Below are 23597 nucleotides of genomic sequence, written 5' to 3'. Positions count from 1 at the left end.
GTGTGCTGCTGACGGTGGGGACTAGGGCACGCAGGGCCACCCCAGGGCACATCAGAGCAGCCGGGCCTTCAGGCGCTAGAGTGAGTTAGAAGTTGCTGACATGCTAATGAAAAGGCAATGGAGGAAGCTGCATGACAGACCCTGAGTTGCCAACTGAGGAGGGCTCACCGGGCAGAACTTTTCTCACCTGTGCAGCGGGCCAGGCCCTGCCCCTGCCCTGAGTTAGAACCCTCAGTCTGGGCAGCTGCAGATGAACAAGGACAAAGCCTTCCTTCCATGCAAGCTGGGGAGGCTGAGCCCTGGTTCCTGAGCCTCGGGTCTCCAAAGGGCAGAGTGGAGCATGGGGCTCAGCTCAGCTGCAGTTCTCTTCCCAGGACGGTTCCCCGAGCGGTGCCAGAGCAGGTGAGCTCTGGGCAGCAGACTTTGGCTCAGCATGAGGGTGTGCCAGAGTCTTCAGGCAATGAGGCTGGCTCAGGATGGAATGAGCCGTCCATCCCCAGAGGTGTCTGGGGACGGGCTAACTGCAGAGGCTGGTGGTCCCCTTCCAGGAAGAGGTGGAGAGGACAGTTGTGTGAGACAAGCCCTTTCAATGGCCAGTCCTCCAGGCACTAAGGGAAAGGAGATGTGATTTAGCTGGTGGAGTCAGGGAAGGTTATGTGGGAGACTAGCATTTGGGCTGAACCTGGGGGCCATTTCAGAGAACACAAATGTGACCATGTGGCAAGGGACCTCAGAGACCCTCCCTGTGAGGCAGGACACACAGGATCCTCATCAATCCACATGAGGCTCAGGGAGCTGGAGTCACTCGCCCAAGGTCACACAACTTGAATTGTGCAGTAGCTCTTAAAAGTTCAGAGGGTCCCTGGGGCAGGGCCTGTCTAGAAGCCAGTGGGTACAGCTGGGCATCTTGATTCAGGTCCAGAGTTAATTAGTAACCGAAAGGCCCTGCAGCCAGCTCCCCGCTGGTTTGGGAGCCAAGCGAGTGGGTGACAGGTCGCTCCAGGCTGGGAAGGTTGTCCGGCAAGTCAGGACTGGGTTTCAGGTCAGAGGGACCATGCCGAGAGACAGGAAGGCAGAGCTGTGCCCAGAACTGCTCCCCAGGACCTGAGCTTGGACCCAGAGTTTTCAGGTGAGAGGCTCAGGCATGAGCAGGACCCCTGCCTGCCAGCCTGCTGGGCTGCCAAGCTGACACACAAGGTACCTGGCTCCTTTCCTTTCTGGCTACCAGTTTCCTCCCTTTCCTTCCTAACACCGTCTTTCCTAATTCCCTTCCTTCCTTTTTCTTTCCTAACTGTCCCTGCCTTCCTCTCTTCTCTCCTAATTTCCTTCCTTCCTAGCTTCTCCCCTCTCTCCTTTCCTTCCTTCCCTCTCAACTACCTCTCTGCCTCCTGGGCCACCCGATTTCCTTTCTTCCTAACTAATCCCTTATACCCTCACTTCCTTCCCTCTAAGTCCATGCCTTCCTCTTCTAAATTCCTAACTTCTTCCTGAAATTCCAGGACACAGGCTTTGGAGTCAGACTACTTAGGCTCAAATTCCAGTTAGATCCTTTACTAGCTAGGGGTCTCGATCAAGCCACTTCACCTCTCCATGCCTCAGTTTCCTCCTCCTCAAAACAGGGATAATGATGGTTTCTAACCCCTGGTGCTGTGGGAACAAAATAAGACCAAGCTGGCACTTGGTTGCACTGTTATTGGTATGTCATTGGTATGCACTGGGCAGGCGGGCATGTAAATGAATAAATTCCAGCAGAATGAAGACAAGTGTAATAACAGCAGTGGGCCCAAAGAAGGGGACAAGAGTTTATGGGATCGGGGCCAGGGGATGATCTGGCAAGACTTTTGGGGAAAGCATATGAGGCTGAATGCAAAGGGCTAGCCGAGAAGACCAGAACAGTCAAAGCAGTGCACCAAGGACAGGGAACTGTGTGACCCCCACCCTCACTGTGTCCAGCAGGCCCAAGGACGAGTGAGCAGGTCCATGAGCTGGTGGGACAGAGGCATGCAAGTCTAGGCTGGGGCACTTAGAAGGAAGGGGCGGGCTTGTGGGGCTCAGGGAGGGACTTGGGCCACACCCTGGGAGTTCCCAGGGGTCTCTATAGGTCTGAATAGTCAGGAGAAGGTATTGATGCCCAGCCCCTGGCCAGACAATCAGAAGACTATGCTGCAGGAGTGATAGCAGCCATAGGCTGAGAGCTGCACAGGTGTGAGTACCAGTCAAGGCAATGGGAGTGTGGTGGGAAGTGCACATGTCAGAGTTCTCCCCAGGCCTTAGTGCTGCAATATTAAGTGACCAGCAACACCTTGAGACATTTTACACAAAGGTACAAATACAAAAATTAGCCTAACCCACTGTCCCCTTGGGTCACAACCCTCTAGCCTTTTTTGGTGGCTACGCACAAATGTATCTGTGCATGCATGTCTTTCCTTTCTTTTTTTTTTTAAATTTTTTTAATGTTCATTTATTCTTGAGAGAGAGAGACAGACAGACAGAACACAAGCAGGGGAGGGAAACAGAGAGAGGGAGACACAGAATCCAAAGTAGGCTCCAGGCTCTGAGCTGTCAGCACAGAGCCCAACACGAGGCTCAAACCCATGAACCACGAGATCATGACCTGAGCCAAAATCAGACGCTCAACCCGCTGAGCCACCCAGGTGCCCCACATTCTTATAAAGATGGTATCCCTGATATACCTATCATTTTGAAAAGTCCTTTTTTGCTTGACATTGTATGACACACATATTCCTGTTTTGGTTTACAAAGCCTTAGCTATTATTTTTCAATTGGGTAATTGTCCACCTTATACATGTACTATAATCGATCTTATCAGCTCATTCCTGATTCATTAGTTAAATACGTACTGAGCACCGATCATATTGCTGGTCCTTATCTAGGTGCTGGGGATTCAACAGTGAACAAGAAAGGTCTTTGCCCTCATAGAGCCAATGTTCTAGTTTAAGACGGAAAACAAAGAGTTGATGATAAGGTGTCAGCATGGTACGTGTTATAAAATAAAACACAAAGCAGAAAAAGTGGATCAAGAGTGGGTGGGAGTAGGGTTGTACAGTGACCAGCCATCCTGGTTTGCCAGAGCTGTACTAACTTTAGCATTGAGAGTCTCATATCCCAGGAAACCCTTAGTCCCAGACAAACCAGGGTATTCAGTCACTCATAATCTCAGAAAAGGCCTCTCTGAGAGGTGACATTTGAGCAGAGGCCTCTGGGATATTAGTGGAAGCCTAGCCATGCAGAAGTCTGGGGGAAAAGCATTCTAGACAGAGTGGAAAGTAAATGCCAGGGGCAGGAGGCCAGAGGGCACTCTGTGTGTTTGAGAGACAGCAAGAAAGCCAGAGAGGCTGGAGTGTAGTGACAGGGAGAGCATGGGAACCAAGGTGGAGAGGGTGATAGGAGCTAGGTCTCATGGAATCTTGCAGACCATGGTAGACTTTGGATTTTAATCCTAGGTGTGACCAGAAGCAACCAGAGTTTTCGAGCAGCCAGCTCATGTGATCCACTTAGATTTTTTTTTTTTTAAGTGGCTCTCTGGAGTTGGGTGGAGAAAGATTGTAGAGGGTAAAGATAAACGTCAGGAGACAGTAGGGAAGCTTTTGCAATAGTCTACGCCAAGTGGTGACCGTGGCTCAGACAGGGAGGTTGCAGCAGAACTGGCGAGTAGCGGTGCTTTCTGGATTTAATTTGAAGGTAGAGTCTCATGGGGATTCATGGTGGACTGGAGGTGGGTGAGGGTGCCATATTTCTAGATTGAACTCCAAGTTGCCAGCTTGAACTTTTGAGCAGGTGGTAGATGGAAGACTGACAGAGGAGCAGGGTGGGGCCGAGTGGAAGAGATGTGAGCCAGGACTCTTGTTTTGGATGTGTTACGAGTGAGGTGCCTCCAGGGACCCAACTAGTGAGCTGCTGAGGGAGCAGTTAGAGATATAAACCCAGATTTAGTGCAGGAGAGAGTCGGAACTAGGGAGACAAGTTTGCGAATTGTCGAGTGTATAGCTGGTACTTAAAGCCATGAAACTGGTTGTGATTGACTCAGAAACAAGTATAGATAGAGATCTGGGGACTATGGGGATAGGCCAGTGGCAAAAGAGGAGACAAATCCAGCAGAAGAGATGGAGAAAGAGGTGAGGTGGAAGGAAAACCAGGCGATCCCAAAGCCAAGTGGGAAGACCAGTGTGCCACCACTGGCTCTGGAATGCGGGGGTCACGGGCCCGCTGCTTTGGTGAAGTGCTGGGATTAAAGCCTCTTTGGAATGGGTTCAAGAGAGAAAAGAAGGAGTGTAAACTGAGTCCAGACAACTCTTTCGAGGAATTTAACTGGAAAGGAGAACAGAGAAGCAGAACTGTGTCTGGAGAGGGACGTAAGGTCAAGAGAGGGAGTTTTACAGCCAGCGGGTCTTCTGACGTGCTCTGAGCCGGGCATTTCAGTTATGATTATGGTCACTATTCTTCTCCTGTTCTAAAACAGTGCTGCTGAATAAAGGCCTCATCAGTGTCTTGTTACAGAGAAGAAGTGTCCTTGTTCTGGGTATGTGTTTTGTCAACATGACATCCTGCCCATCTGTGTATTGGTTCAACATTTCTGTGTGGTTGAAAGATGGAAGACTCTGATATTGTTCACTCTGGCTTTCTTTGCTGCCACCCTCATGTCCCCTGCTCTTCGGAGCCCAGAGAGAACCGCCGAGGCCATTGGGCTCAGGTCCCTTTCTGTCCAACCTTCTTAGCCCCAGCCTATGGATTCCTCCACTGTGGTGAATCACAGAGGCTTAAGTGTAGCATATGGTTGCCACACAGAAAGTTCCAGAAAGGCAGGGTCTGGGTCGGGCCCTGTCAACTCTTTCATTCCTCAGAACAACCCTCAGGATCTCCTGGGGAGAGGAAGGGACCCCACGAGTACCTAATGACTGCACCATGCAGCCAGGCCTTCATGAGCCAGGGTGCTGACTGGGACCCTGCTTCTTATCGCTCACAAAGCTGGAGAGCTCTGGGCCGACCTGTCCTGCCCTGGAGACAGTAGGCCAGAGTCCTGGAGCAGCCAGCAAGGAAGGGCCCAAATGGCCAAGTGTTCGGCAAAGACCAAGGCCAGCTGCACTGAGCCAGATACCTATGCTCTGAAATATCTGTAGATTCTCAGGAGGCAAAGAGCTCTCAGCTGCCATGATTGAGGTCTCTGGAACCTTATGATGGCCTGTCTGCACCAGGCCTGGGTAGGCCCCAGGGAGCATGTCTTCTTACAGACAAGTCCACACACACACACACACACACACACACACACACACACACACACACTCACTAATATAAACCAATATGAACAGACACACAATAGCCTATAAATACACATGTGATTACACATGCAGTCATACACATGCATTGACACCTATACTCATCTGCAGACACACACACAGACTCACACTCACACACATACATACAACACATCAACATATATAAAGATACACACTGACACCGACATGTTGACTCACTACACAGAAGCCCATCGATACACACACAGAGAACACAGTTACAGATGCACAGACACACTGACAAGATTAAATACACAGTCACATTGATGCACACTAATAAGCAGAGCACATGCAGTAGTCTACACATAGACTCAGACACACTAACACAAAAGCCTTCACGTGCAGGGACACGCAGATACACCAGACACACTGAAGCACATCGATGCATGAAACACCTGTACACACACTCACGCACACCACACACACAGCCTGACCCCCACACAAACGCATTCTAAAAAGCCCCAAGCGTCAGCAGGGCATTCCTACAGCTGTTGCCCACACCCTTCCACCCACCCTCCAGGGAGAGGCGATGTCCCTGAGGGAACAGAGGTCTCTGGTCTCATCTTAAGCACTGCTGGATCCCATGTGACATCAACAGCCCTCTACTGCTGCTGGGAGTTCTGAGCTGGGCGCTGGGGCAGGGCCGGCGCCAGGCACAGACACTTGGGCCCTTGTTGGGAGAACAGAGAGAGGCTCTCTTGTCCACTGCCTGTCCTCCGGCTCCAACTGCTGGTTCCCTCCGGGGCCTCTCCTCAGGCTGTGCAGGTACGTGGGGCTGGAGAGGCCAGGGCCTGGCAAAGGGGCCTACAGGGTCAGCCCAGGACAGGGTGTGGCGGTGTGGTGGGCCCCCTGGGGGAGCCCGAACCCTGGGGCACTGGCTGAAGCCAGGCTACATTTCTCAGGCAGTTCTCCGGCTTGTTCTCTCAGGGCCCCACAAGGTTGGGCCTCTTGGAGCAGCCTGGGCTGGGCAATTCCCTCCTTTCCCCTGTGGTCACTTCATCAGCTCCCAAGAAGGCCATGGGGTGGTTGCTGTAGGATCCTGCCTTGTAAAGATGGGTGGTTTCTACCCAGAGAAGCTAAGCTGCAGCCCAGGCCCCACAGTGGGTCAAGGCTGGGGTCTTGGGATATACAGTAGCAGGCAGCCTCCATGAGCATCTGGGTTCTTGGCCTTGGCCTTCCAAACAGGGGTGAGTCTGTGGAGCACTGGGCATCCTGAGCCAGGGCCTGGGCACACCAGCCTCCTTCACCTTGCAGGCCAGGGGGCAGGAAAACACTGTGCTCCTAGCTGCCTAGACCAGATGGTCACACTCTTCACTATTTGATTTCAAACAGACACTAGCCAGGCTTGGGTCTCTTCATGGCTCAGGCCCAAGGCCCCCAGGGCAGCTGGCATTCCAGGGGCATTAGGTAGAAGTCCTTGTGGCAGGGAGATAATAGTCAATATGACACAGATCCCAGCCCAGAGTGTCCACAGGAATTTGGGGTCACAACATGCCTGTCTGGGAGACTGGGGAGCCCAGCCTGCCGCTCACAAACTGTGTAGCCCCAGGCGAACCCCTTTCTAGACCTCAGGTTCCCCACCTGTGAAAGGGGGGCAAGGGTTGGGACTTTATGCTCTGCAAGGGTCCTTCCAGCCCTGGCCATCCTAGACTTCTGGATCTGCCCTGGCTCACAGGGATCTTACTGTCCTGGCTGTCCCCAGCCCTTGAAAAGATTCAGCTTGGGAGGGATACCCTGGGCCATTCTCCCTGGCTCTCTCTTGAGATGTTTGATTAGAGATGCTGGGCCCAGGGCACCTCAGTTCTTTTCCCATGCAGGGGGCACTGGCCTCGGGTAAGAGATGCTCAGACTATGGCAGGTGCACAGGGCCAGGGAGGGGTGGACAGTGCAGCGGTGCCTGAAACTCTAGACAGGTCATGCTCCTTCCCCAACAACAGCTCTCTCATATCTGGTTCCCCTTGTGCCCCCAGAACCCACCTGATCACGGTTACAGAATGGACTCTAGCCCGGTGGGCAGCCCCAGTCCTCAGGTGAGTGAGTCTTGGTTCCCCCACCCACCACCAGGGGCTCACTTCTTCCCACACTGGAGGAAGCCTGAGGACGCACAGGCCATCCTGGTGGGCCAACACAGAGCAGGACTGGGGGGCCAACAGGGGTCACTGTGAGCTCATGAAAATGGGCTAATTTGCAGGGCAAGTAGGGCATAGAGTTGGGCAAGAGATTCAAGAAGAAGATGGGATACACAATTGGCCCTGAAGACCCCTGGATTCTAATGCCAGTGGAGCTGCCTGTAAGTCCTTGGATGGCTTTTCTCAGGGTCTCAGTTTCCTCACCCTCATAATTGGCACAATAGTCAGCAGCCTCCCAAGGCTGTTAGGAGGAGCAGGTGAGATGGTGGATGGGTTGGTAGGCGAGTGGAAAGAAGGAAGGAAGCAGGCCTGTAGAGAAGGGAGCAGGGCCTAGGCCAGAGGAACGGGAGGTGCAGAGGATCCTAACACAGTCCCTGATGATCTTAATAACTTTTCTGTAAATATCTTTAGCCCTCAAGGGCCAATGGGAATGTCAACCTGGGGCCTTCAGCCAACCCAAAGTAAGTTCTGGTCTCTCAAGCAACTTTCTTCCTCCTTGGCTCTCCTCGTACCTGGCTCCCTTCTCCTTGAGAATAAAATCCAAGTTCTCTGGTCTATTGCCAAGACCCTCTGCCATCTGGGACCCAGGACTGTCCCCCTGCTTTATCTCCCACTACTTCCCAAGCCTTTGCCCATGATGAGCCCTGTGCCTGAAATGCACCCCAAAGTCTGCATTGTTAGCAGCTCCCCACCCTTCAGGCCCTTCTCGGGCTTTGGGGGCCAGATCCCTTGTCTTCTATACAGTTGTGTCTGGTTTTCTCCCTAACTTGCCTGTGGGTTGCTTGACTGGATCCCCAGGGGCAGGGGCCTGTCCTCGAAGCCCTTTTGGCTGGGAGATCATGGCACGCTTCAGTGGTGAGGAGGCTTGGCTCTTGGAAAGCGCCCTCTGTTCCCCAGCTTCAAAGTTAAAAAGAAGCCTGGATATGATCTCAGGAGCCGGTTTCCCAAATTCACAAACACTGACCCGTGTTGTTTTCCCCTCCCCCAGTGCCCGGCCCACCGACTTTGACTTCCTGAAAGTCATTGGCAAAGGGAGCTATGGCAAGGTGAGTGACACAGTGAGGCTGGGAGGCCTGGGGTCTTCCCTTCCCTGACCTCCTCCACCCTCTGCCTGTCACTTGCATGTGCAAAGAGGGAGCTCACAGCCTGCAGAATCATGGATGTGGGGCCAGAACTGGGGGATCCTGAGAAATAAGAAGTTCAGAGGAGTAGGTCCCCTGTGGGGCCTTGCATTTGTGCTTCTGCTCAGGTGCTACTGGCCAAGCGCAAGTCTGACGGGATGTTCTACGCAGTGAAGGTGCTGCAGAAAAAGTCCATCTTACAGAAGAAAGAGGTATCCAAGCTTGCACACGGGCATTTCCCCTCCTGCTTCTTGTTCCCAGGCTAAGGTGGTTTCCCAGGCTCTTGGGTGCCAACTCTGAAGGACCCATGGAGCTGGGCGCAGCGGTGGTCATCGCAGGGGGCAGCCAGGTGGTGCTGAGGGCACTGACCTTTCTCAAGGAGGGCAAGTCAATCGACTCACCCCTAGGACCTTCAGAAGGAAGGTCCCAGCCCTCTGCCTTTGCCTGGGGAATTCAGGGCTCCGTGGCAGTCCTCCACCCTGTCTAGGTGCCAGTCTCCCTATCTGTGCAGTGTTGGGGGCACACTTGATACCCTCCAAAGGCCCCTCAAAGCCACAGCCATCCTGGAGTTCTAGATGCTTCAGCTGACTTGAGTCTCTTTAATGCCAACCCCATGAGGGGGATAGAACAGGCCCTGAGAGAGGCTTGAATATCAATCAGAGGACTTGGGCGAGGGAATTAATGATAACAAGGACATCAAGAGGGCAGATGGGGGAGGTCTTTGCGAAGGAGGTGGCCTGGCAGCTGGCCTTGAACATAGGATTCTGATGGTCTGAAAAGAGGACGTCCAGGCAGGGAAAACAGCATGAACAAAAGCATGAACGTAGTAATCACATACACTTTCCTTATCACCCAGAGGAGGGCAGCAGGGGTTTCTGACTCCTGGGGCTGGAGCTGTACCTACGTGCTGTGGCTGGGAATGAGGCTAATCCATTTAGAATCCTGGCTAGTAGGCAAGGAGCCTGGCTCTGAGGGGAATAAGGAACCACAGCCGTTATTTGAGCAGGGGCATGAGAAGGCCCTGGGCCCGGCAACCCCCACCAGTGAGGCTGTGTGGGCGGTGCCAGGGTAGAAGGGGTTGTGCTGGGTTTTCACATGGGCCCCTGTCTATGACCCCACAGCAGAACCACATCATGGCGGAGCGCAGCGTGCTTCTGAAGAGCGTGCAGCACCCCTTCCTTGTGGGCCTACGCTACTCCTTCCAGACGCCCGAGAAGCTCTACTTTGTGCTTGACTATGTCAACGGGGGAGAGGTGGGTGGGCCCACAGGGAGCCTCCCCTGGGCTGGCTCTGACATGCCCATTGTGTATCAGGTTCTGGAATGATCTCACCTCATCCTTACAACAGACCCATTTTGTAGCTGAAGAAACCGAGGCTTGGGAGGTAACTCACTTGCTCAAGGCCACCCAGCCTGCTGTACCTAGCAGAGCCAGGATTTGAATGCAAGTCTGTCTGGCTCCCAGCCGTGAGCATTTCTTGACTGCCCCACGCAAAGCTGCCTAGACACTCTTCAGGGCACCTGGGCAAAGTCAGTGTTAGTGGAACTCTGTGGTCAAGATTTCCAGTGTCCCCATTTTATACCACAGGCCACTGGGTGGGGGTGGTCCCTGTGGTAAATTGAGACCTGAGGTCACCTGGTCACCCAGAAGCACAGCTGGGATAAACTGGGCTCCATCCTGGACTTCACTCTGTCTCTCTGAGCAAGTGACCCCAGATGTTGTCTGTGTGACCTCATGACTTTTGGCCTGATACCAAAGAGGAGAGGTTTTGCTTTGCATCCCTAAGTCCCCTGGTGCAGCTAAGGCCTTTCTAGGCCAGCAAAACAGACCAAAGCAATTGGCCCATGGACAGATCTAGGCTGGGCTCAGTTTGACAGCTATAATAATCTCACTGCCCACGTGGGAGGAAAAACACATCTTTGAATGACCCAGGTTCAAATGGCAGCTCTGTCAGTTATGAGCTACATGACCTTGGACAAGTCACCTGGCCCCTCCCACTTTCCTCTTAGGTGAAACTGGCATCATATTTGATACCTGGAAGGTAGTCATGAGGATTAAATGAGCTAAGAGTTGTGAAGGGTTCTGGCTTGGAGCCTGGAACCCAGCACCTGTCAATCCATGTGAATTAGTCTCTCCTGCTGACCCTTTGGACACACACAACTACGGTATGGGGTGGGGGCCAGCATGTTCTTTTTCATCTGAGTACATTGCAGCTCACAGAGGGGGTGACTTGGCCAGCTGCCCCCCACCCTGCACTCTAGGAGCTGGAGCCCCCCACCTAGAGGCCTTCTCATGCACCTCCTCCCCCTCCAGCTCTTCTTCCACCTGCAGCGGGAGCGCCGGTTCCTGGAGCCCCGGGCCCGGTTCTACGCCGCCGAGGTGGCCAGTGCCATTGGCTACCTGCACTCCCTCAACATCATTTACAGGTGAGGCCTGCCTGTGGCTCAGAGCCAGGCCTGGGCTGTCTGCTGCAAATGCCAGGGGGTGTGTGGACCCCTAGGTCCCGATGAAACGCCAGTGAACTTGGTCCTCTGTCTGAGGAGGATGGCTCAGCAGTGGGAGTAGGGATCCTCCTTTCTAGGATCAAGTGCCCATTCTCCTTGGTCTCCCCCTCTACATGTTTGTGAGCCTCCGTGAATAGTCCTCCCACCAGGACTCTAGAGTCCCAACTCTCCTCACTAAGTGGTTGAGACATTACAGTGCTCTTTCCTCTTGTTTTCTGTAGGGACCTGAAACCAGAGAACATTCTCTTGGACTGCCAGGTTGGTGTATGTGTGTGTGCATAGGTGCACATGTGTGCTATGTGCTTACAAGTGTGCATGCATGCATTGTACGTGCGTGCATATGGGTAGGGATGCATTCAAGTATGTGTGCATGTGTACCCATGTGCGTGCACACGCATGTAAGTGTACATCGCATGCGCATGTGCATGTGTGTGTATATGAGGTCTGTACGAGCCAGAGTGGAGCCAAGTGGAGGCTCTTGGATTTTGTAGTCTCTCCATGTCCTAGACTGGGTTCCCTGGAAACAGATGGAGTGTTGAATGCAGATGGTTACTGGGGAATGCTCTAGGAGATTCAGTTTTAAGGGGGTGAGGAGGCAAGTTTGGATAGAGGTGGAAGCCCACCTGCATTGTGGTTGCAGATGAGGAGGCCTCAGGTGATCTTACAGGGGTGGCGAGGGCCCCAGCTGGGACAACTCTTTGGAACTGTTCCAAATTAAGGCGAGGAGGCTGGGCTTTTATGTCCCTGCATTGACCTGTCATTGGGTGTGGATTGCCCCTTGGGAGGGGCATAACTTTGAGAGAAGGCAGTGTCCCACCAGTCGGGGGGCAGGGGGAGGGGAAGGGCATGACAGTCCCTAAAGACGGGATCTGAGCAGAGTCCCACGCTACCCACTGTCTCCACACCCTCCACCAGCCACTCTCCTGCCCAGCTGCCCAGTTGCTTTCTGAGTCTCCAGCCCTCTGTCAGGGCAGCTGCCACCACCAGACCCCTCCAGCAAGGACATTCATGGGGCTGCCATTGTTGTAGAGCATGGCTGAGTCTGTGATAAATTGGGAGCAGACAGTGGAATGCTATCTCCCCACCTTGCCCCTTGTATTGCTCCTGGCATCCAGTGGAACATATAGCCAGTGCCAGAGGCATAAGTCTCCGTAGCTGCTGGCCTGGGGTATACTACCTGGGCTTTGGGGTTAGGCCTGACCATACCTTGAGCTTAGACCACTCTCCTGCCCCTCCCCTGCAGGGACATGTGGTACTGACGGATTTTGGCCTCTGCAAGGAGGGTGTAGAGCCCGAGGAGACCACATCCACGTTCTGTGGCACCCCCGAGGTAAGCCAAACCTTGTAGGGGAGGTCAGAGGTCAAGTCATAAGTGGTTGAGCCTCAACTCCTGCTTAGAACCAACAGGTTACACTGGGCAGGGGCGGAAGAATGCTCACGCCTTTCACCCAAGCCCTTGCCCTGATCTGGCTGTGCACTCTGCCTTGGTTTCCTCATCTGTGTAACGGCAGCACCAGCTCAGGGGGCTGCTGGGCCCCGGCCAGCAGGTGGTGAAGCTCTGTAGCAATGCAGACCTATAGAAATAGAAATAGCCATGCAAACCATATAGTCAATGTAAAGTTTTCCAGTAGCCACATTAAAAAAGTAAAAAGAAGGGCACCTGGGTGGCTCAGTCGGTTAAGTGTCCAACTCTTGATCGCGGCTCAGGTCATGATCTCACAGTTCATGGTATTGAGCTCTGCGCTGACAGCATGGAGCCTACTTGGGATTCTCTCCCTCCCTCTCTCTTTGCCCCTTCCCCACTTGTGTGTGCTCTCACACCCTCTCTCTCTCTAAAAAAAAAAAAAAACATTTAAAAAAAATAAAAAGTAAAACGAAACAGATGGAATGCATTTTAGTAGTACGTTTTCATTAACCCAATATATACAAAATATTGTCATTTTAACATACAATCAATATAAAATTGTTGAGATCATTTATTTCTTTTTTCTAACTAAGTCTTTGAAATCCAGAGCATACTTTACACTTTCAATCCACCTCAGCTAAAATCAGCCTCATTTCAAGTGTTTGGGAGCCACATGTAAAAAGTGGCTGCCGTATGGGACAGCACTGCCCCACAGGGTGAGGGCCATCTGGAGCGGGAGGGCTTGGCCTGACAGTTAAGATCAGGACTTGGGAATGTAAAACACTGGTCTGTCTCCCTCTGCCAGCCACCAAGAACCTGGAGGGCTCAAATTTGTGGGTCTCAGCAGTAGCTCCTACATGTGTATCTGTCCTGCCAAGGCCTCCCTGTAGCCTTGGGGTTAAAATCTTTCCTTGAACTCCCACCCTTGGACCTGGGATGCAAAGGACTTCCCAGTTGACAGATATCTGGGTGGGGGCTAGAAGGCAGAGGCCGCAGGGCAGAAGCTCCTCCTGATGGGACATGTGACAAGACTTTAGCGGCTCTATTGTTCTCCATATGCTTGAAAATCTGGATCTCAGATCTCAGCTGGGCTTCCTCCATTTGGTTTTGGGACAGCTGATGGACAGGTGACTACTCCGAGCAGGAGCCATTGTCTGTGTTTGTATATGGCAGGATGTCTTCTGGACAGAGCTGGTGTCCCAAAGCCTGACAGCCCAGCCATCCCTTCCTTGGACATTGTCAGCGGCGAGGAGCAGGGCATATGATACCCTGGCTTGTGCAGGAGACATGTGGCCCCAACATGTCATCTCTTCCATAACTCAGCCCCTGCTGTGATGCCAGAAAGCATAGACAAGAGTAACGATAATTGCAACCACTGTTTAAGGCCTACACATGTACCATATTCCACACAGATTAGCACATAACCTTAAAAGAGAGATCCTGGAACCCCATTTTATGGAGGAGGAAATCAAGGTTCTAGTAGGTTAAATGAGCCCTATATTTGTCTGCCCTTCCCAGACCCACACAGTCTCTCAAAATGGCTTTGTCTGTTGCTGTCCCTTTCCTCATGGCAGAGATGTCAGGCTAAGAGGTCGCCAAGCCCTTGGGTTTGGCAGAAAACACTGTCATGCCTCAGGTCCTCTTCTCATTGGAAGGCACAGCTCTGTGACATACATTCATCTGTCAATATGAACTCAAGTGTCACCTTTTTTTTCCTGATTCCTATCTATCTCTCTGTTACTACAGTTTCCAGTACAAGCACGTGCCATGTTTACTAACACTTTACCATTAGTCTCCCCAATGCACTGTGAGTACTCACAGGGCTTTCCTATTCCCAGGACACCGACTGGATGCTTTGTGCAAATTAGATAAAGGCACCCCCTTGGGCAGATTCACTAGAAAAAGTTACCCCATTAAATATTAATAAAGTTGCCAGATATAGCCCTATACTAGGGTTATGGCTTGGTGAGTTGATCACAGCCAGGCTTGCATCCCCCTGTCTCCTTTTGGCTAGTACTTTTGTATGGTGCACAACATATACAACTGTACAAGGCAGTCCTGCCTGATCTTCCCTATGTCCCCAGCACGTTGGCAAAGGGTCATACACAGAGGAAGCCTTTGACAAATGGATGCTGAATGAACATATGCACACAGCCAGGTGAATATCACAGCAGGAGCAACCCTTGGTGATCTTTTCTTCCCAGTGCCTTGTTTGCAAATGGGGAGTCTGAGGGGCCCCTGAGTGGCTCAGTGGGTTAAGCATCCTACTTCAGCTCAGGTAGTGATCTCATGGCTCGTGAGTTCGAGGCCCACATCAGGCTCTGTGCTGACCGCTGAGAGCCTGGAGCCTGCTTTGGATTCTGTCTCCCCCTCTCTCTGCCCTTCCCCTGCTTGTGCTGCATTTCTCTCTCTCTCTCTCTCTCTCAAAAAGAAATAAACATATAAAAAATAAAATTTTTTTTTTAAATAAAAATAAAACAAATGGGGAGACTGAGGCTGAGTGTCTTTAGATAACGTATGTTTCTTCTCAATAGTACTTGGCTCCAGAAGTGCTCCGTAAAGAGCCTTATGACCGGGCGGTGGACTGGTGGTGCTTGGGGGCAGTTCTCTACGAGATGCTGCAAGGCCTGGTGAGTAGGGTGTAAACATCTGCAAGGGACCTGTGGCTCGGTCCCTTGGGGGTGGGTCTCTGCCTTGTGTGGCCATTCAGGCTCCTCAGGGAACCGAAAGAGCGCTTGCTCTCTACTCCAAGCTAAAAAAGATGATGTGAGGATTATGTATATTTTTCAGTAATGTTAGTTCAGCGCTTTACAACACACACACTTTGGCACCTTGAAACAGCCTTTGGAGGCTGCCACTATAGGAAATGGAGCTGTTCTTATGTACAGAGAGGGAAAGAGGCCCAGAAAGATCCCAAGGATGGTAGTTTGTGGAGCCAGCCCTGGGCCCCATCCTAAGCTGCCTGCTTAGTTGGAGGCTTGGGTAGACTCACCCTAGCGCAGGCATTGCTCGGGGCGGGCGGCTTTGTCAACAGAGCTCGGGGCTCTGTGGAGTCAGGACAAAGAAGAGCCAGTGGAGGAGGTGGGGGTGGAGAGCACCAGGAAAGAGTGGGCTCTGGGCACATTTTGGGGCTGGCTCTTTTCCTGGCCATGTGGCTTGATCTCTCTGAGCCTTGTGTTTTCATCGACAAATTACTGCTTGCCTTCAGAGACGGCTGTGAGGTGTGGGCCGGAATGACAAGGGGGGAAGTGTTAACTTTGCAAAGTGCAGAGTTGGTGCACAAGAGGGGGTAAGAGAGGTGGGATGGGGCAGGCTCCCGGGAGGTCCCTTCTCAGCCTTCCCAGCAGCCAGAAGCCCAGAGGTCTCTGTCTCTCTCCGATCTGCCATGTGAGCCATTGCACAACACGCAGTCTGGCTAAATCTTTCCATTATCTGGCTTTGCTCCAACTCTCCCTGAGACCTTCCCCCCGCTTTGGTGTGGATGAGCCACCAGCTTCTCTCTCTCTCTCACCAGCCACCCTTCTACAGCCAAGACGTGTCCCAGATGTATGAGAATATTCTGTACCAGCCGCTACATATCCCAGGGGGCCAGACGGTGGCCGCCTGCGACCTCCTGCAAGGCCTTCTCCACAAGGACCAGAGGCAGCGGCTGGGCTCCAAATCAGACTTTGTAGGTGAACTGCCAGTGGACCACTGGCCCCTGACAGGGCACTCAGCATCCTGCAGAAGCGGCTGAGAAGCACAGTGGTGTGCATCCAGCTGCCCTCTAAAACCAGGCACTGCTAACTCCTTCCTCTGGAAATTCACAGCTACTGCTGCTTAATTACTTCCTTTAGTTTGGTTCTTTTATTCAGCCAATGTTTACTGAGCACCTACTATGCACCAGACATCAAGCTAGGTGCTAGGGATTCAATGGGCTGGGTCCTTGGCTTTATTAAGTTGGGGTGGGGGGGGGGCAGACAACAAACATCATGGTGTATAATTATTGTGGAGTGTGACAAGTACCAGGAAGTAAATGAAGCAAGATAGACGATAATGAGAGGGAGTGAATTCACACTGGCATGGTGAGGGAGGTCCACTCTGAGGAGGTAACAATTAAGTTGAGACTTGAAGGATGAGAGGAACCACTCATGCAGAGAGCTGAGAGGAGGCATCCCAGACACAGGGCACAGCATGTGCAAAGGTCCTGTGGCAGAAACAAGAAGCATAGTACACTTTAGGGGATTTTGAATAGGGGTGTGGTAAGACCCAATTTCAGTTTTAAGAAATTCCTCTGGCTTCTGTGCAGAGAGAGGACTGGACTTGTTTTGTGCCAGTGCCAGGCTGGGCACTCAGGATATAGAGATGAATAATTTGTCCATTCCTGCAATGAGTTCATGATTTTTTTTTTCATTAAAGTAGCACTTAAAAAATAATCTTACATTCTCGAGTCAACCAAAGACCGTTTGAATTTATAAGAGAAAGACCACAGTGCATTTCTCCCTGGAAGTTTGCTTTCTCTTTCTGGCAGAGTGGTTGCGATGCACAGACTATGAGACAGACTACCTGGGTTCAGATCCCTCCTCCACCTTACTAGTCCTTACTGGTTGTAGAGCCTTGGGCAAACTTCTCTTTTTAAGCCTCAGTTTCCCCACTGGCAATAATGGCAACTAGCTCATACCTGCTACAAAGATCACGTGAATTAATATATACAAAGCACTTAGGCCAGTGCCTGGCACATAGTAAGTGCTTTTTAAGCATTTGTACCCCACATGCCAGATGCTGTGAAGCGTAACAATCTTTAGGGCATTTGTCTACCCATCCCTGGCCAGCTTAAAAAGGGAGACTTTGATGAACACTGTTCCCCTTCTTCCAGGTGGAAATTTGCATCTTAAAAAATATGTATGATTTTTCAAATAAGGTGTATATTCACATAGATCATAATTCAAAGGATATTCAGAAAAAGTTCCTCTAGTGACTCAATTCCTTAGTTTAAAGGCAACCAGTGTTATCTGTTTCTTGGGTACTCAGTATATCATGGATCTGGCTTTTTAACAAGTCCACAGGGTGGGGAGGGTGTGGTGTAGGGAGCTGGAGAATCATTCCTTGCAAAACACAGATCGAGAGAGGGTCCTGCTGGGATAGGAGGCACTTGATGCTGACATTGGCTTAGATTAGGAAAGAAGTAGTGATTCATGCCCAAGGCTGAGTCTTAAATTCTGGGTCTCCGGGAAACTGTAGCTTTTCTTGGGGCTTTACTTCCTTAACCTTCCTTACGGACTTGATGTAATCTTTTCCTTTGGTTTGTATTCTAGAAGAATCAAGATGCACTGAGGCAGGTGGGTGGGGTTGCAAGAGCCCCTGGGAACCCCAAGGGCAGGTTCTGCTATCTTACTCATGGACATACCTCCAAAGCATACCATGGTGCTGGCACAGAGTAGGTGCTCAGTAAATAATTGTGCATAAACAAATGCTCTGGGGGAGAAGGGTTTGGGTTCTAGATGAGAGAAGAGGCCTGGCTACAAAACACCCCTTTGTCCCAGGAAACCAGCCGGAAGTGCAGGTTACGTTCCCAATAAAGGTTTTATGGCTTGACAGCCAGCTGCCAGTAGAGTTGGAGATCTGGGACATGGGGGTGGGTGGTGGAGAGGGGTGCTATGGGGAACACTGATCAGCACCTTCTTCCTGCAGCTTGAGATAAAGAACCATGTATTCTTCAGCCCCATAAACTGGGATGACCTGTACCACAAGAGGCTGACTCCACCCTTCAACCCAAATGTGGTAAGAGGTCACCATGTTCCAGATTCTGGATTCCCAGGGCTAATGGGAGCTTGGAGGGTATCTGGACCAACCCTCTTTCTACAGGTGGTAAAACCAAGGGCCCAAGAGGCTCAATGATATGTCTGAGACCACATGGTGAATTAGAGGCAGAACTGGTTCCAAAACCCAGAAGTCCCGACTTCCAGTCCAGCTCTGTGTGATGAGCCACACAGCCCTTCCTTCATTTTCAACACCAATAACCCTCATTGCTGTTTAAAGCACTCTCTGGGGGCACCTGACTGGCTCAGTAGAAGAGAGTGTGACTCTTGATCTCAGGGTTGTAGGTTCAAGCCCCATGCTGGGTGTAGAGATTACTTAAAAATAAAATCTCAGGGCGCCTGGGTGGCTCAGTCCATTAAGCATCTGACTCTTGATAGCTCAGGTCATGATCTCACCGTCGTGAGATTGAGCCCTGTGTTGGGCTCCGCGCTGACAGCGTGGAGCCTGCTTGGATTTCTCCCTCCCCCCTGCCCCTCCCCCACTCTCAAAATAAATAAATAAAACATTTTTTAAACCTCAAAAAGAAAGAAAGAAAGAAAGTGGTCTGTCACACCCAGACAGAACCAAGCCCTATAAAAATGTCTTTTTCTGTCTTTAACCTTTTTTCTCCTGATAATAAAAACGACATGTATTTATTGTAGCAAATATATAAAACAGAGTTTAAGGCAACAGGGAGGAAAAGCTTATTATCTCACTGCCCGAAACTACTGCTGACGTGTTCCCTACAGTCTTTTTCTGTGTTTCTTACACAGGTCATACTTTATACATAGAGGTATCTTCTCCCCTTACTTTTTCTTTCCTGCTAAAAACTATGTCATTATTTCCCCAAATCATGTAAAACTTTTATAAGTATTATTTTAAATGGCTACATAATATTTAAACCCTATGTTGGTAAGTAACAATCTATCCAACCATGCTCCTAATGGTGAGCTTTATGTTACTACCATTCTTTCTTTATCATAATGTACTGATGAACACCTTTAAGTGTGTATCTTTAAAAAAATTTTTTTAATATTTATTTTTGAGAGAGAGAGAGAGAGACAGAGCACAAGTGGGGGAGGGGCAGAGAGAGAGGGAGAATCCAAAACATTGCATTGGGGCAGAATCCAAAACAGGCTCCAGGCTCTGAGCTGTCAGCACAGAGCCCAATGCAGGGCTCAAACCCACGAACCATGAGATCATGACCTGAGCCGAAGTCAGATGCTTAACTCACTGAGCCATGCAGGTGCCTCTTTAAGCATGTATCTTTGCTCAGAGTTCTGATTATTCCCTTAAGATGGATTTCAGATGGGGAATTGCCAGGTCAAAGTATGTGAACACTTTTAGGCTCCTTTTTTTTTTTTTTTTTTTTTTTTTTTTTTTTTTTTTTTTTTTTAAGTAATCTCTACACCCAACATGGGGCTTGAACTTACAACCCCAAGATCAAGAGTCAACACTCCACAGACTGAGCCAGCCAGGAGCCCTTTGGTTCTTGATTCATAACTGTTTAGGCTCTTGATTCCTACTGCTTTAACTGTGTGGTGGGGAGGAGAATCAGCTTCCTGCCAGCAGCGTCTGCTGGAGGATTCTTGTCTGTCTCTGCAACATGTGCAGTTCATTGCTTTTAACTTCGCAAATTTGTTAAGTAAAAAATGGTATCTCATATTGTTTTAACTTCTATTTCTTTGATTTATAGTGAATGCAGTTAGTGTTTGAATGTTAATTAGCAGTGGTAGTATGCATGAAAGGAGCCTCATTCGAAGCGGACATTGGAGGGTCTCTCAGCCACCTGCGGTGTCCAATAGAGTCAAGCCCTTTCCATCCATGTAGTTTGCATATGTCAACACTGCAGTGTGAACTGGCTATTTACACCTGGCCTTTCGTCAATTACCCGCTCATGAACGTATCTTTGAGCTCCAGATTCTTGACAGTGGTTGTCAGATAGGTTATGCTCAGTCCAGGTACCTGAAAAATTTCTTTATCTGGGAATGTAAAAAAGACCTGGAGGATAATATTGAACATACACCCTGGAGAGAGACCAATATAAAAAATACTAGACAGGGAGGTAACAGAATGCAGTGAATAGACTTTAAAGTAAGACACGCTGGGTGTGGATTCCTGGTTCTGCCACCTACCCATCTCCGTGAGGACTTGGATAAGTATCTTTAGCATCGATATCATTTGTAGAAAACAGATAATGTCTGTCTTGTCTAGGACCACACAGCTAACAAGAGCCAGGGCCAGGATCTACACTCTGGTCTTGGAACTCTCAGCCCTGAACTGAGACCGCCGTGCCTGGTCGCCTTTTAAAGAAGCTGGAAATCATGGTCTATTTGGTTCTGCAACCTAAGGCTTGCACACTCAAGCACATACGTACACCCTTCCACCCGTTCACCTGCTTACTTCGGAAAACCCGGGTGGCCTAGCATTCTCCACACACTGTGCCTTCTTCACAAAGAGACTAATTTGGTTAGCTCATGCTGCCTAACAAGTCACCCCCAAACTACGTGACTTAAAACAACAATTTTGTATTTTGCCCCAATTCTCTGGGTTGGTTGGGTGAGTTTTTTTGGCCTGGGCCAGGCCAGCTAGTCTCTGCTGCACTCTCTCATGTCAGTGGTTTAGAGGTGCCTCACTCAAATGCCTGGGAGTTGGCCAGCAGCTGGGGAGACTGGGTTCTCCTTCTAAGGCCTCTCGTAGTCCAGCAGCCTGGCCTGGGCTTGTTCAGGAGGTGGCCCGGGGTTCCAAGTGCTGCAAGAGAGAACAACTCCCAATGTGCATCTTTCAAACCATTGCTTGAACCACATCTGGTAACAGATTGCCCCAAACAAGTCACATGGCTAACCCATATTATAAGTATGGAGAGATGGACTCTACCTCTGGATGGCAAATGCAGGATTTGTGACCATTTCTACAATCTCATACACAGGTCTTCCTCCAAAACGGTGAAAGCAGCCAGTCACTCTCTACCATATTACCCTATTCTATCTTCTTCATAAGGCCTGTCAACAACCCAGGTTGTCTATTTGTCTATTTGTGTACATGCTTATTATCAATCCTCCTACCCTCTGCATAATATAGGCTCCATGAGAGCCGGGGCCCACTCTATTTTGTTCCTCTGTGTCCCCAGTGCCATGAATAGTGGCTGATAGACAGTCAGTAAGTGTATGTTGACTAGACTTGTCTGAGGGTTGATGTGAAACAGGCAGGGTGCCAGGAGGTTAGAGGAATTGATATGTGGTTAGTGGACCATGTGGAATAAAATGATTAATGTAAACACATGGGTAAGTGATAGCTAAAGATGGGTGTCCGCAAGGCATTCAGAGGGGAGGCCTAACATCTCTCTCAGGGCTCATGGGTTCCTTTGGCGGCTCTGACCCTAGTGTTCCCATCTCACCATTGGTTTATATTCACAGGCAGGACCTGCTGACTTGAAACACTTTGACCCAGAGTTCACCCAGGAAGTTGTGTCAAAGTCCATTGGCTGCACTCCCGACACTGTGGCCAGCAGCTCTGGGGCCTCAAGTGCATTCCTGGGATTTTCCTATGCACCAGAGGATGATGCCATCTTGGACTACTAGAAGAGAAGCACTCGTGTAACCACTGAAGACAGCTGGTACCCCTAAGGACTTGCCTTCCTTACCTTCAGCTGCTAGTAACAGAGACTCAAAGTAACAATGGCTTAAATAAGGTTACATATATGTTTCCAGCATATGAATGAGGAATGTTATTAGGTAGTCCAAGGCTGCTGGTTCGACAGGTCATCAGATACTAAGAGGCTTTCTGTATCTCTTCTCTGCCATCCTTGGCAATTGGCTTCCAGTATCAGGATTGCTGCATTGATACAAAGTGGTTACTGGCGCTCTAGCCACTGCTTCTGTGTCCTGGGCAGGGAAAAAGGAGGCAAGGAGAGAAGAGCAAAACAGCACCTTTAGGGAGCTTCCCCAGAAGCCCCAACCAATGGCTTCAGCTCATTAGCCACCCACTCCTACTTGTAATGGAGGCTGGGATATATGGTTTATTAGCTAGGTACATTACTACCCCTAAAAACATAGGGCTCTGATACTAAGGGAGAAGGGAGAAATGTTCAGTAGGCAACCAGGATCTCTCTACCAAAGGACCTCTTGGTGTTTGGATCTTTAACTCAATGTGTAAAATGACAGAAATGTAATAAGACTATAGGCGATCACCCAACATGCTCTTATTTTTCTCTTTTGATGGTATCTTTCTTTGTTGTGGATGGTATTGGACATTTATTATTAGGTTTGTCTGCCTGGCATCTGAACCCTTTCCTATATTCAGGGAATGTCCTAGCTAATACGCCTTTATGAGGGGGCAATAATTACCTCTACTTACAGTAGCTAAAAATGCTAGATACTGACTGTCCCAGCCTCCTCTACTGCTGGGGCCAGGCATGTGGCCCAGGGATGCACCTGTGCCAGAGTTTGACTCAAGGGAGGGACTAGAAGCTTTTATGTGGTAGCTACGGCAACAGTACTCACAAAACTGAGTAGGATGGATCATGCTGCCTTATTTCAGTGGCAAAGTAGTCTTCCCTGCCCCCGCTCCCAAACCTGTGTTTCATCGGCTGTTTCAGGGTAGGCTTACTAGGTTTTTGGCTTGTGGACAAGGAGACAACTTTAACATCAGTGTGTGCTGGCAGTTTTATTGTCTTTTCCTGTTAATCTCACTCTTGCTCTTCCATTTGTGTTTGCCCAGCTCCCTGCCCCAGGAATAATGGGGGATGAAGCTGGAAGATCATGGAAAACACACCTACGACACTAACACAGACCTACTGGAGATCTAAGCTGGGTCAGGAAGAGTTACCATTACCCTTTGGCATGTGCTGAGAACTTTGAAACACTCTGATTTGATTTCCATCATAGCAGTGTCTGTTATTTGACAAGTGTGTGGAACAAGATGTGGCAGTGGCCAAAATTTCCCCAACTTCCCAAAGCAAAAAGCAACAGAGTGTAATTGTTGGAAACATGATAGTACTGTCACAAGTATACAACCCACTATGGGTTGTGAAACACATAATGGTTCCATGTGTTGTAAGACTGTAAAATCACAAAATTTTCACCAAGACAGAAAATAAAAATGTAGAAAAACTATGATATTGATCATGCTTTTCCTATGTTTTTTGAGCACATTCTGATCTTTACATGCATTGTCTACAATCCTCACAAGAAACCAGAATTTAGAAATTATTAACCTCACTCTTCAGATAAATATTCACTCTGAGAGATTAAGCAACTTGCCCAAGGTCACCCAGCTGGTACAAGGCACGGCCAGGAACTGAACTTGGTGGCTGCTGCTTTTAAAACCCATGCTCTTCTACAGCCTCCA

The 23597-nt window shown here is 50.0% G+C and overlaps 1 protein-coding gene across 7 annotated transcripts; it reads left to right on the top strand.

Annotated features, from left to right (window-relative positions):
* Positions 1 to 945: 945 nt before the first annotated feature.
* On the top strand, positions 946 to 23362 carry SGK2 (serum/glucocorticoid regulated kinase 2). 7 transcript variants are annotated; one of them, XR_006703162.1, is made up of 16 exons: positions 2600 to 3702; positions 4481 to 4540; positions 5833 to 6077; positions 7283 to 7342; positions 7853 to 7902; positions 8430 to 8487; positions 8691 to 8774; positions 9684 to 9815; positions 10875 to 10987; positions 11287 to 11323; positions 12309 to 12395; positions 15005 to 15100; positions 15985 to 16140; positions 18141 to 18230; positions 21665 to 21919; positions 22968 to 23362. XR_006703162.1 is itself a non-coding variant. In XM_045444543.1 (15 exons), the coding sequence occupies exons 3-14, from the start codon at positions 7307 to 7309 to the stop codon at positions 21827 to 21829; spliced, it is 1101 nt and encodes a 366-aa protein (XP_045300499.1). In that variant the 5' UTR covers positions 946 to 1129; positions 5833 to 6077; positions 7283 to 7306; the 3' UTR covers positions 21830 to 21864; positions 22968 to 23362. The 7 variants fall into 7 exon arrangements, 6 of the variants coding, with proteins under 6 accessions (XP_045300499.1, XP_045300498.1, XP_045300497.1 ...); XM_045444543.1 differs by lacking the exons at positions 2600 to 3702; positions 4481 to 4540 and adding an exon at positions 946 to 1129 and having other exon boundaries at positions 9687 to 9815; positions 21665 to 21864; XM_045444541.1 differs by lacking the exons at positions 2600 to 3702; positions 4481 to 4540 and adding an exon at positions 950 to 1129 and having other exon boundaries at positions 5911 to 6077; positions 21665 to 21864.
* Positions 23363 to 23597: the final 235 nt, after the last annotated feature.

This window comes from Leopardus geoffroyi, chromosome A3 (genome assembly GCF_018350155.1).
Source record: "Leopardus geoffroyi isolate Oge1 chromosome A3, O.geoffroyi_Oge1_pat1.0, whole genome shotgun sequence".
In the NCBI taxonomy this organism is placed as follows: Eukaryota; Metazoa; Chordata; class Mammalia; order Carnivora; family Felidae; genus Leopardus; species Leopardus geoffroyi.
The sequence above is the reverse complement of the archived record's forward strand: the minus strand, read 5'-3'. Positions and strand labels throughout refer to the sequence as shown.

What these genes read in the sequence shown, in the direction of transcription:
- SGK2 (XM_045444542.1), top strand. Translation starts at nt 7,307, where the DNA reads ATGGACTCTAGCCCGGTGGGCAGCCCCAGTCCTCAG. An exon ending in CCATCTTACAGAAGAAAGAG is followed by an intron (nt 8,775 to 9,683) that starts GTATCCAAGCTT and finishes ATGACCCCACAG; the next exon opens with CAGAACCACATCATGGCGGA. An exon ending in ACTATGTCAACGGGGGAGAG is followed by an intron (nt 9,816 to 10,874) that starts GTGGGTGGGCCC and finishes CTCCCCCTCCAG; the next exon opens with CTCTTCTTCCACCTGCAGCG.